Source organism: Typopeltis vanoorti, chromosome 14 (genome assembly GCF_054136105.1).
Source record: "Typopeltis vanoorti isolate ZY-2024b chromosome 14, IOZ_Tvanoo_1.0, whole genome shotgun sequence".
NCBI classification, from domain to species: Eukaryota; Metazoa; Arthropoda; class Arachnida; order Uropygi; family Thelyphonidae; genus Typopeltis; species Typopeltis vanoorti.
This window is the reverse complement of record NC_143562.1, coordinates 20,136,063-20,150,051: the sequence shown is the minus strand read 5'-3', so window position 1 is coordinate 20,150,051 and position 13,989 is coordinate 20,136,063. Positions and strand designations below refer to the sequence as shown.

Here is a 13,989-nt window from a genome sequence, read left to right as displayed (position 1 = left end):
AGATTTATGGCTGAGTTCTAACACCTTACTTAAGGTGTGTTAGAACCTTAAGTATTGTTCTAACACCTCCCCACCAAAAAAAAGGTTAAAAAAATTCTTTCATTTTGTCATTTTGTTTTGGCTTAAGTCAATAAAGAATAAAATTTGGTGGTCTCCACCCATTTATCTAGCTATGACTCTTAATATGCATAACAAAAAATTCAATAATGTAATATTGTTATGTTTGTACCAAGGATGCCCATGGAATATAAGCAAGTTTTATACTAGCAAATGATTTTGGCTTAAGTTATCAATATTAATTTTACTATGCATGTGAAAATGATGATCTTCCTGAAAATGCTTTAATTTTAACTGCACTTTGAGGTATATATTGCTCCATTTTCACTGTACAGCTTCAGCAATTAACATATAGATTCTCAAGATTGCTGAATTCTATCTTAAAGTAAAAGATCTAGATCTAATCCTGACAGGTCCTGTTTGATTTAAAGCCAACATATATCCTGATCTAGGGTTTTCATCCTGCAAGCAGGCAAACTGGACCCCGTGAACATACAGGCTATAGTCATAGTACGTTATATAGTACGGAAAGGAAGGCAACGGGAGACCACCTTGCTCATAATTATTTCCCTAGTATGGTAGCATATAGCTACCCCCACCAGCCGTATGGCTGAGGAAAAAGAATAGAAGAGAAATATGCATGAAATTTTTTAAGTCTGTGTGTGTGTGTGTGTGTGTGTGTGTGTGTGTGTGTGTGTGTGTGTGTGTGTGTGTGTGTGTGTGTTATCAGTCCTGTCACATAGAAGATCGTAAAACCTGTTGTGTATCACTGAATATGTGAGCAGGTGAAATGGCACTAAACATTGTTCTTTAATTAAAAATGTTACATTATTCTGAATTTATGCATTTTAAACTTTTTTTTTTCTATTTAGATATGTCATTATTTGGTGGTGGACCAAAGACCTCACAATCAAGAGAACAGCTTCTTACATTTAACAGTACTCCACCATCTTCTTTGGAACTAGAATGGGAAAATGAGGAAGGTATGGATATTAAGACTGCAAATTTAATTTTAACATGAAATAGTAAGGAGTTGTAGTTTATAAAAATAAAAATTTGTTAAAATGTATTTAGATATCATTAGTTTAGATCTGATTAGATTTGATGGAATTGTCATTATTTTGTAACAGATAGACAAAGTTCTGTGATATCTGATCTATTATAATTATAACATCTTAGTTATAATGGAACTTATGACATAGTAGTCAAGAGGGGAAATATACAATATGTTATTGAAAATCGTAAATATTTCATATCGAAAGTAAGTGTATCATTAGTGTGGAATAAGCAAGCCATTCAAAGAGGGACACAGTACACACCAAATAAACAATCGTTTAATTTGTAGCATTATCATATTTGATGTGATCCTTCTAGCAGAGGGATCATATGAAATGTGGAGTAAGTTTGAAGGAATTTATATAAGAAAGATGGCTTTGATTTGAATGCATTTGGTATCAGGAGTTTTGAAAAATTATTTATTGGTATGAGACCTTGAACAAAGAGTCAAAACAAGATTATGATGGGATGATGGCGCAAATGTGTGTGTAACAGCTACTAACTTATGCAACTATATTAATGATAAAAATATCATTACTATTATTATGTGACACCTCCAGGGAGTCCAAGGACTCATCGAGAGATAGGGCACCTACTCTACAGCTGTCTCCACCATTCAATCCACCAACTACAATGAACCTCAACTACACCAATGCATCTACTGCCCACCACCACTAGTATTTTTGCAGACAATCGCAAACATCCATGCCCACGGCAAGATTCGAACCCCACCGCCTTTTGGCTGGAGAGTGGATACGCTAACCACTTGGCCAACCAGGCTGGCATATGATTAATGATGGAGGTGATTATGATAAAAAGATGGTTGTGTGTTCATCTGATTCAGACTTAAGTATGTGTGAGGATGTCTGCATATGCAAAGCATTAGATATGAACAGGAATTTGAAAGTTGACCATCTAGATAATACTGGCTACAGAGGAGAGTATACAGATAAGCCAAGAGGCAATTTATGTTTGTATACAAATGATGAGTATAAAGGGACAAAGGGATTGCTGCCTTAGTGAATAAGTTGTGGTCTCAGATTATTGGCTTTATTGAGACCTGGCTCTCAGAGACAGATGTGCTAACTGGTATTGAGTGTATAGGGTACAGTCTTGTAAGAAGGATTGACAAAATTAGTAGAGGTGATGCTAATGATAGCAGATGATTTGGGTCTATTTAGGGTAGATAGTTATGATTGCAATATTAGTAAGTTTTCCATGTACCAGAGTTTGAGGATATTTGTGTACGATGGGGTTTCACAAGATCAAATATGTGGTGGGGTATTGCTACAGACCTAGTGGATCAGCTGCTAGTGACATTGATAAGAAATATTGAAATGTATCACTAAATAAACTAATGAGTGTTAAATAATTAATTCATCATGGGTGATGTTAATTATCCAAACATTGATCGAGTAGCAGGTTTAATATGCTTTGATCTCAAGCTCCTTCTGTCACATGCTACTTCATGAAAAGAATGAAATCAAATTTATTAAGCTGTTGCACAACAGCTTCCTTAAGCAGCATATGACACGAGCTCAAGAACAAAACATATTAAACCTGATTTTAGTATCAGAAGGGGTTTCAGTAATATAATTATAATACTAATAATATATATACATACACACATTTAAAAAATAAAATTAAGAAAAATCCCAGTTTTTAATGATAATTTGCTACACTTTTGATATAAAAAAGTCCATCACTGAGATTAAGATTTGGATGATGAATTCACTGTCATAGAAAAGACATTCAACTTTTCAGGTGCTTCTATGTAGTTGCTTATCCTACGACTAGTGTGATTAATTCCATGTTTTGCAAGGCTGGATTTATGACATTTTGAGTTCAATATTTACAATGTCTGGTGAAAATTTAAAAGTTCAAGAGCATCATTAAGAGTGACATTGAAGAACGAGTTGATGTCAAAATGGGTCGTTAGTCAAGTTTTAATTCTTGAGATAAGGTCAGCAGTATTTTTTTTTTTTTAAATAAAAGAATGTGAATGGTTAAATAGAGTCAGGAAGTTGGGAAATTTTTCATGTATATTACTTGTTAAGTCAACAATTGTTCTAAGGAAGGTATCCAGATTTTGCAGTTTGTGCAGATTATATCCTGGATGGTCTGACATGGTAAGTTTGTCAATAGTATCTGGATTGAAAGAGAGAGAGATGTTATCCAGTAAAGTATTCAACTTAGCTGCTGGCAGAAACTGACTGGCAACATAGCTAATTGTGATCTAGAAAGAGACCATCCATTTTATATATATATATACATACACACATACATAAATTAACTAACCTTAGCTATAGGTTATAGCTAAGGTTAGTATTAAGATGGACCAGATTGAGGACAATTTCTGTTGATTCCACAATTCTCTCCAGTTCATCATAGCATCTGAGAAGATGAAACTAGTTATGTATTCAAACAAATAATAGTTTCTTCTTTTGGTATCTCTCTGCTTCTAAACATTAAATTAAATTTCTTTAATTATGTCATATAGCAAACATCCCAGTGCACTCTACATGTGAGTGGAGTCCCACTGAGGCAGGTGGAGAAGTTTAAATACCTTAGATCCATATTCACGACTGATGGAAAGTGGGACGTAGAGCTAGATACTCGGATTAGCTCAGCAAGCGCAATATTGCAGGAGCTTGGCTGTTCGGTAGTATTGAAACAGGAGTTAAGCCATAAGGCAAAGCTGGCTGTCTTCAATACAGTCTATGTCCCCATCCTCACCTATGGTCATGAGAGTTGGGTGATGACTGAAAGAATGCGGACACAAATCCAAGCGGCTGAAATGAGGTTCCTTTGAGGGGTTGTGGGGCTGACAAGACTCGACAGAGTCAGAAGCTCTGCAATTCAGGAAACCCTGAATATTCAACCGTTGCTTCTCCGTGTTGAAAGATCACAGTTACGTTGGTACGGGCACCTGGTCAGAATGCCACAAGAAAGGCTCCCCCAGCAGGCCCTCTTTGCCAAGCCAGAGGGTGGGAGGCCACGTGGAAGGCCAAGGACTCGCTGGTTAGATTATATCCAAAACCTTGGGTTTTGGATATGATCTTGGGTGGACACGTTTGGGAGTCCCACCAGAACACCTTAGCTTGGTGGCAGAGGATCATGACCATTGGAAGTTCCTCTTGCAGCTGCTGCCCCCACAACCAATTAGGAAAGGTGGGTCTTGAAGATGTATGTATGTCATATAGCTGAGTAAATCTGTTTCATATGTGTATGCAGTAGTTGATAGTTGAGAACAAATATGGCATTGCCTTTATCTGTTCTTGTTGTAGTGATGGGCTTTTTGTGCCAAATGGAAATTGACATGAAAAACTATTTCTTAATTTTTAAGTGTGTGTGGTCAGTCTGGTGTTTTAGACTATGCACTGGATACTACTCATAGAATCACCTGTGGGAGGGGGGAGGGAATATGTTTCGTCACAGCAAATTTAGAAAAGAAAGACTGTTTTAAGAATCTGCCGTAGCCCTCAGAAATCAACCAAATTTAAATAAATATGGAAGTAAGAAACTTTCCAAAATATGGGAGACATTAATCCTCAAAGATCCGAATTTACAACTGGAATCTTTGAAGATTACAACAATATAAAACTAGAGATGAGTCTGTATCCATATGTTTCATTTAGTATTGTGTGTGTGTGTGTGTGTGTGTGTGTGTGTGTGTGTGTGTGTGTGTGTGTGTGTGTGTAACGAATGTTAATATGTACTCCATTTCTGTGATTGGGTGAAATATTGGAAGAATTAAAGTAATTTTTTAATCCTTGCTTAGTGCTGTTCATATTCCACTAAACCTCCAACATGACAAATTGTTTTATGTTGCTACAGATGTTTAACATGGGTAGGAAAAGCTATCTGCCTATTTATTAACATAGATTGCTTTTCCATGCATAGTTAACTTTAGTTAAGTGTTCAAGAATTTTTAGCTCATAAGTTTGGCCTCAATAACAAGTTCTAATTGTTTTTTAACCAGGTCTAACTCCACCAGCACAGTTTCCTTCAGTTGCAGATGATACATCATTAATTGGATCAGATACAGCTAGTTGCCTTTCCTTACGATCTACTCCTGCATCAAATGATAATGAACTGGAGTGGGATGGTGATTTCACCAGGTGAGCAATATTACTTAATTGCTTTAGTACTTAAAAAATAAAATAAAATTTATTTGTAGTTTTCTTGTTAAGAATGATCTTCAAATTTAAGAAATTTATTCTTCTAGAAAATAAATAGCATAACGAGTGAAGTAGTTATATGAAACTATCTTTTTCAGTAAAACATCTTGGCAAACTAAAGATAATTAGTTTTGCAACAAGAACTACAAATGTTTGCATATACAAATATCTTTTATTGGAAACAAACCTCTACAGCTAAAAGAATGTGTTTCTTTCTTTGTTGGTAAAATGAGAAAGGTTATAAGAGCAAGACTGTTTTGGAATTCTCTGAATAATTTTTCCTCACTGTAATTCTGAATTAGATTGTAAAGTAGTTTTACTACTGTAAATTCACGGTTATTTGTATTTTCATGCATACATTTGGAGTTTATTCTGATGATAATATTATTACTGAATTGGTGAAAAAAAAAGGAATTAGTCTTAACACGTTTACTGCCACGCTACTTCGGCATAGTCTGTTCCCGTATGTCGAGCAATTTCACTTCTTCAAGGTCAGTACGGTAATCTCGCTGCCGGCGGTAAGCATCATACGAGTATACTCATAGTTGGCTTGTGCAGAGCATATGCGAACGTGTTAAAGAAAAAAAAATACATGAAGCAAAATATCTGATCAAAAATATTCAAATACCTACTTATCCCAACTCTCACTCTAATATGAACGTCATTAATTTGGAGTTGTCCTGCCTGTTGCTGTTATAATTCTTCAATCTTCTGGAAAGACTTTCCATAGATTTTGGTATATTATTGCATTAATTCTCTTTCATTCTTTGAAAAGAGCAAGGTCAGTCACTCCAATTGAGCGTTCAGTGTTCCAATTCATTATGCAAGTGTTCAAGCCAGTAAGTTCAACACCCATCTCATCAAACAATTTCTTCACAGACGTTGCTTTGTGGAGTGGTATATTGCCATTTTGATACAGGAAAGGGCCTTCACCAAACTGTTGCCTTTCAGCTTGAAGCACAGAATTGTCTTGTAGGCTGTAGTGTTAAGATTTTCCATCACTGGAACTAGGAAGTCCAGCCCAACAGTGAAAAACAGCCCAATACCATGATTGCCTCCTCAACCAAACTTCACAGTTGGCACAACATGTTTGGGCAAGTAGCATTCTCCTGGCATCCACCAGACACGCTCATCTGTCAGATTTCCAGATGGTGAAACATGAAATTATTCCAATATAAATAATTCCAGAAGTATAACATCGTCTGCATAAAGCAAAGAGCTGACATTACCATCTCCAATTCTATTATCATGTTTAATATCACTTTCCTTCATAATGTGTTCCATATAATATAGATAATGTATATCCTTGTCTCACACCAGATTTAACATTAAACCATCTTCCTGTACATCCTTCAGTTCTAATTGCCAACTTACAACTCAAATAAAGACTAAGTATTGCATGATATAATGCCCCATTGACACCATATAACTGTAGCGTATTGAATAGCTTCTCTCTTGGCACCTTGTCATATGCCTTTTCCAGATCGACAAAACTTAAATACAGATCTTTGTTATATTCCCATGCTTCCTTGACTGTTTGTCGTAAAGTGAAGATCTGATCCTGACAGCCTGAACCCAGCTTGTTCTTCAACAAGCTTTTCTTCCACAATTCTTCTCAACCATTTCTCAAGTATACTTGCATAGATCTTGCCAGGAACACTCAGTAGTAGAACATTCAGTGCCCCATTGACACCATATAAACTGGGAATTGGTCCCTCTGTCCAGGCTTTCTGAACTATGCAGTGCAGCCACTATTATAATGCCCCATTGACACCATATAACTGTAGCGTATTGAATAGCTTCTCTCTTGGCACCTTGTCATATGCCTTTTCCAGATCGACAAAGCATAAATACAGATCTTTGTTATATTCCCATGCTTTCTCGACTGTTTGTCGTAAAGTGAAGATCTGATCCTGACAGCCTCTGTTTGGCCTGAATCCAGCTTGTTCTTCACCAAGCTTTTCTTCCACAATTCTTCTCAACCGTTTCTCAAGTATACTTGCATAGATCTTGCCAGGAACCACTCAGTAGGGAAATACCTCTGTAATTCTCACATTCAGTTTTATTTCCCTTTTTATATATGGGCACTATTAGATCTCTACCCCAATCATCGGGAACTCGTCCCTCTGTCCAGGCTTTCTGAACTATGCGGTGCAGCCACTGTAAGACTTTTATACCACCATACTTCAGCATTTCTGGTCGAATATCATCTACTACTGCTGCCTTTCCACATTTCAAGCCTTTGATGGCTTTTTCCACTTCAGGTATGGATATGTATTCCTGACTGTATGCCTGTTGAGTGTTTTTTACCACTGTGCTGTCACTGCTTGCAATTTAGCAATTTTTCGAAGTAATTACTCCATACTTCAAGGATATCTTTTTCTCCTATTTTCATGTCACCTTTATCATCTCTAACTCCTTTTACAGCCCTCTTTCCTCCATTTCTAAGCTTCTTCAACAACCTCCAGAATATCTTGTCACCTTCTTGATATTTATTTTCTATATTCTTGCCAAAGTCCTCCCATGACTTTTGTTTAGCTAGTTTTACACAATGTTTCGCTTTCTTACATTTGTCTCTGTATTCTCTAAGAGCAAAAGCTGTCTTATTAGCCAGGAACTTTTGATATGATTTCTTCTTTTCCTTCACTGCCTCTTTAACTTCCTGAGTCCACCATGGAGTCCTGATTTTTCTGTCCTTGCAGACAACCCTACCACATGGCTCTGGCTGAATCAATCAGGATTTTCTTCAAGGCTTGCCATTGCATCTCCAATGTTTGTTTCCTGTTCTCAAACTCTTTCATTTTTTCTTCAATAATCTTTGTGTATGTTAGTCTACAGTTCACATCTGACAGCTGCTCAACTTTTATTCGCTTTAAAACTTTCTTACATGTTATTCTTTTCAATATGAAATTCAATTTTATCCTGCTCAAGACCAAATAGTGATCGCTTCCAATTTCAAATCCTCTGTATGCTCCGGTGTCCTGCACCAAGAGAAACATAGTCACTATCAACAATAACATAGTCAATGAGACTTTTCTTATTCCTTGCCTCTTCTCTCCATGTGAATTTGTGCACATTTTTATGTTGGAACATGGTGTTAGTAATAACCATTCTATGTCCTGAGCAGAATTCCAACAGGTATTTGCCATTTTGGAAAAAAAAAAAAAAACTTCTATTCAAAATAATATTGCTAATTATCCTTCCACCAGACTACAATCTAGTGTGAAAAGAATTTCAATACACTTCCTTCAAACCAGCTCAGAAACTGTCTTCCTTTCTACCATCCACGGGGTTCTTAAGGTTCAAAGCTGTATAACTGAGAGGAGACCTCCACATAGCCTTTGAAGGAATGCAGAGAAACGACCAGGGCTTCTGACCTAATGTCCAATCCTCACCTTCTCGTGGTGCACCCTGTTGGGTATCTACTTTGATACTGAACGAACAAGGATGGGCTGGCAATTTGGGATTTAGCCGACCAAATTGTATTCTTATTGGTTAAACCAAAATAGAAAATGATGGTACAACATGACAGAATTTCATGCCGGCTGGGGCGTCGCCCGATTAAGCAAGGCCCCCGTTGTTTTTGCCAGTGAACTAGGGCGAACAGCGAAAAGTCAGCTACTGGAACAAATCTGAAAACAAACCCCAACTCAACATTACCAGAGTTAAAGATCGGTACTATCAATGTAAGAAGCCTGAATGGAGCTAGCTGAGGAATTAGATAAGTACCAGATCGACATAATAGGGCTGACTGAAACAAAAAAGACCAAAACTGGTGAGATCTTTCTGAGCAATAAATACAAAATGTTATATTCAGGCAATGACAATCAAGGAAAAGAAAGAGTAGCCATAGTATTCAACACAAAATACGAGGCTAATCTTCTTGAATGGCAGTCAGTCTCAAGTAGAGTAATGTGGGCAAATATGAGAATGGGGAACTGGACAATGAGACTTATTTGTGCCTATGGTCCCACAGAAGGTTCTACTAAGGTAGAAGTGGAGGAATTTTTTGAGGCTTAAGAAAAAGCAACTGACACAATGAAAAAGGAAAAGTTGGTCCTTGTTGGGGATCTAAATAGCAGAGTAGGAAATGATTGTGAGACATACAAAAATATTTGGGGAAAATTTGGAGAAAAGAGCAAAGCTAATAATAAAATCCAAATATCTGTTGGATTTCTGCTCAGGACATGGACTTGTTATTACTAACTGTTAAATTGTGAATGAAGCTATGTTATGTAATTTATTATTTTTCATTCACATTTAACATTGCTTATTAAATATTAATCATGGTTTATATAAAATTGTTTATTATTCCTTGATTAAGAATTACTAATTAAATATTTACTCAAAACCTGACCTATTATTAACTTATAAAATAACAAAATGTATAGAATCTTGTATAACTAAATATATATGGTGTAACGTAAAGTGTTATTTTATATTTAACTGTATACGTAATCAAAAAGTTGAAGAAATAGCTTAAATATTATATTGTTCTTATTTGTGAAATATTTAATGTTATGTAATCACTCATGTAGCAGTAATAGAGCATACATTACATTGGCGAAATGTTTACGCTTAGTCTGTTGTCATGGAGACGCACGCGTAAACAACCACGAGTGAAGAGAGCGTGGCGTTCGAACGTAAGGTGGGAGTGAAGGTCATAGAGAGAGAAAGCAGAAAGAGAAGGAAGGTCAGAGATAAGACAGGGAAGGGAGAGAAGAATTATTATTAAGCGAGTGAGGAGAGAGTTTTGCGGAACCAAGATTATAAAATCCTGAGGGCAGAAATTTATGACTATAGTGTTCGGAAGTGAACCTATAAGTAGTGAAACATAAAGTTTAATGTTATAAGCGAAATCTGCTGTTGTTTTGAAGAAAAGTTGATGCCGTAATCAGATAAAAGGAAACTGGACAGTCAATGCGAAAATTCTGATTAGTTCCAGTTAATCTGGATTACGATTAAATTCTATGTTGCCCTAGAAAAAGGTTATATTGATTACTTGGAGAAAAGTGAACAGGAAAAGATATTAGTACCTAATTACTGTTGTTTGGAATAGTGAAGTGCGACTTACAGTAATACAGTTTAAACTATGGAGAATATTTGTTATGTGTGTTCCGCTAAAGTTAATTAAGTTAATTCATAAGTGCTCTCTCAGTAATTTGATGTATTGAAGAATTTGTCTGGTAAGAGTAGTTGTATAAGTTTTTCTATTCTAGCATTAACTGTAATATATCTCCGACGCTCAAGGACCGGAATATATTTGCTTGGAATATTGCTTACGTAGTTTATTGCCTGCTGTGAATATAAACATTGAGCTGATAGATTTGTGATGACTGATTAAATGTGAAGTTCTTATGTTAACTTGAGATAAGAAGATTTGTGTTTTTGAGACTGTGAATTGTATATGAAGATTAGAACATTGAGTTGGCATACTGATTTAGGAAGATGTGTTAAGTTATTTGTATAGTTCCATTTTAAAATAGAGTTCTTGTATTTGTTAACCATATCATATATTAAATGTTTTATTTTGTTGATCTAAATATTGTGTTTGCCTGAATTCCTTATTATTGCACCGTTCATAAATATTCGAATCTTGCGGGAACCCCAAGTAAAAAAAATGATAATAAATAATTCGGCCTAATGAGAAGACTGCTGACCTAATTAAGAATTGATCCTACTATTTATATAGACTAATCTAAGAATAGGGTGGCGCAGTATAAATATAAATTTCCCTACTTTTGGATCGGTGATCACTTTGCAATTGGTTATTTTAATTATAAAAGTGACTTGAATCTAGAAGATAGATTTAGAACACGACAGAGAAAGGTCGTCACGACAAATGGCGCAGTCGGCAGGATGTGATTTAATAGGTAGGAATTAAATTTAACAACTATAAGATAAGAAATTGAATTTAAGTTTTAGTAATAATAATTGTAGAAGTACTCCCTGGAATTTGGAAAGTGAAATAATTAAATCACAGTGAACTGGTTATAATCTGGACTCAGGCAAAGATAAAAGTTTATTTTAAGGTAGAAAGATTTATATGTATTTATTGTATTTATTGAGATAGTAATTTATTAATCACTATGGCTGTCACATCAAACTCTGAAATGAATGACAGTGAATTTTTTCGTACTGTAAACCCGCAAGAGGTTTTTCCCCAATATTCAGGTGAAGAATCAGATGATGTACTATTTTTCTTTACCTATGTTGAAAAACTTAGAGAAATTGCAGGTTGGACTGATTTTCAATTGCTAGTTCTGATTAGAAGTAAATTGGTAGGTAAAGCAAAAACATTTTTGCATTCTTCTCCAATACTTCGAGAAACTTTTGAGTATTCCAAATTTAAAGACACCTTATTGTCTCAATTTTGTAAACTTAGAAGTGTAGGTCCTAACTTGTGGAAATTGCAGAAAATTGTTCAAAAGGATAAAGAGACTGTTACTGATTTTTACAATCGATTATTAACATTGGCCAACAGTTTGAATGTTACTGGTGAAGATAAACCTCACTTAGATTGGGCTGTGTTCCAACAATTTAGACAAGGTGTTAGGCAAGAATTAAGAGAAACAGCCTACAAGAAGAAAATTTCTACTTTAGAAGAGTGTCTCAAAAGTGTTAAGGAAAAAGAACAAATATTAGGAGACCTTTATCCCTCAACCAATGTAAGTCTTGTGAATATTGTGAATAAGACTGATAGTTCCTCCAACCAATCAGAAATAGAAAAGAGAAGTAAAGTTGAAAAAGGAGAAGCAAAGAATACTGGCGAAAATTCAAGTAGTGTAAACTACATGACTGAAGGTAAAGAGCAATTGGACATGAAACTGATGACAGAAGTGAAATCCCTAATTCACCAGGAGGTGAATAAGTTAAATCAACCAATAATGGATAGTCTTAATGAAGTTGTGAGACAGTTATCAGCTATTACTTTGAGTTCTCAAGAAAATCAAAACCCCACTACAAATAAAATTGATGAGATGATCAAGCATGAGGTTGAAAAACAAAGTCAACCTATTTTAAGTTGTCTAGATAGGGTAATGCGAGGATTAAATGATGTTAGACAACAAATGTCTGCTATTCCTCAATCCAAGACAGAGATAAAGCAAAGAAATCCTCTTAGGTGTTACAATTGCAATAAAGTTGGACATTATGCCAGGAACTGCTTCCATAACAAAGAAAACTACTATAACAACAGATGGAATTCAAAATTTGGATATGTGAACCACAGAAGAAATAATGGAATTCAGAAACACCAGGCACCTAATGAAAGAATGATGACAGTTAGAGGAGAAATCCTGGGTTCTAAATGTGACATCTTATTAGATACAGGATGCAATGCCTCTACCATCAGGATGGATTATTTCCTAACATTAAAAAACAAACTGTGGAAGAGCACTGCCAAGCTGAGACAACCTGTAAGGATTACTTCTCTCTCAGACTCAAACTTTGTGGCATATGAAAAGCTTCGAGCAAGAATATACCTGCCAGAATTTGGACTGTACGTGTGGCAAGACCTACTTGGTGTCCCCACTACTTCCAATCTAAGTTCTCACATTATCTTGGGAACAAACTTCTTAGCAAGATATAAATTTTCTTGTGACTTTTCTAAGGAGGAAATAACCCTGATGAACAAAAGGAGATGTACTAGAAGAAATGAAATTCATAATTATGATAAGTCTAAGTATCAGACAAAACAGCTTAGATTGCCACTTGAATCAGGACCATCTACTGAAGAAAAATCAGCTGTGAATCAATCATCTAATAGAGATAGTGGTAATAACTCTCATGTACACATTCAATCTGATACTCCTTTTCTTACTGATGAACAAAAAGTAGTAGTGACAAAGCCCAAATCAGAAGTTACCACTAATAGCAAACTAAAGGTTGAAGTCAATTTTGGTAAAATGTCTAATCTATATTGTAGAACAAACCACAGAGTTGTGAGACAACAAAAACCTAATTCTAATAATGGAGAACGTGAATTTAATTCAAAGAAGAGAATCCTATACTACAAACTTGAAAGACATGCAGAAAGTGATAATAATAGTAATAAGAGAATTGATGATAAAGTGAAAGGGAATAATGGCACAAAACATAATAAGGAACCAAGTTTCAGTAAAACTAGGTATTACTTAAGAAATCGAAAAGGAAATATGTAATCCAGTTTTTTTTAAAGGAGCCTAGTGTCAAAAGAAAAATTTTTCTTATAATAAAAATTTTTCAAAGAAAGGGTGAGCCTATGTTAAATTGTGAATGAAGCTATGTTATGTAATTTATTATTTTTCATTCACATTTAACATTGCTTATTAAATATTAATCATGGTTTATATAAAATTGTTTATTATTCCTTGATTAAGAATTACTAATTAAATATTTACTCAAAACCTGACCTATTATTAACTTATAAAATAACAAAATGTATAGAATCTTGTATAACTAAATATATATGGTGTAACGTAAAGTGTTATTTTATATTTAACTGTATACGTAATCAAAAAGTTGAAGAAATAGCTTAAATATTATATTGTTCTTATTTGTGAAATATTTAATGTTATGTAATCACTCATGTAGCAGTAATAGAGCATACATTACATTGGCGAAATGTTTACGCTTAGTCTGTTGTCATGGAGACGCACGCGTAAACAACCACGAGTGAAGAGAGCGTGGCGTTCGAACGTAAGGTGGGAGTGAA

The 13,989-nt window shown here is 35.1% G+C and overlaps 1 protein-coding gene across 1 annotated transcript in view; it reads left to right on the top strand.

Moving 5' to 3' along the window:
- The window catches only part of LOC150099281 (uncharacterized), a 109,487-nt gene that overhangs the window by 77,929 nt on the left and 17,569 nt on the right, over positions 1-13,989 (top strand). The window contains exons 8-9 of the mRNA XM_090404302.1: positions 930-1,040; positions 5,096-5,234. Coding sequence (XP_090260428.1) covers positions 930-1,040; positions 5,096-5,234 — 250 coding nt within the window. The remainder of the gene's footprint in view (positions 1-929; positions 1,041-5,095; positions 5,235-13,989) is intronic.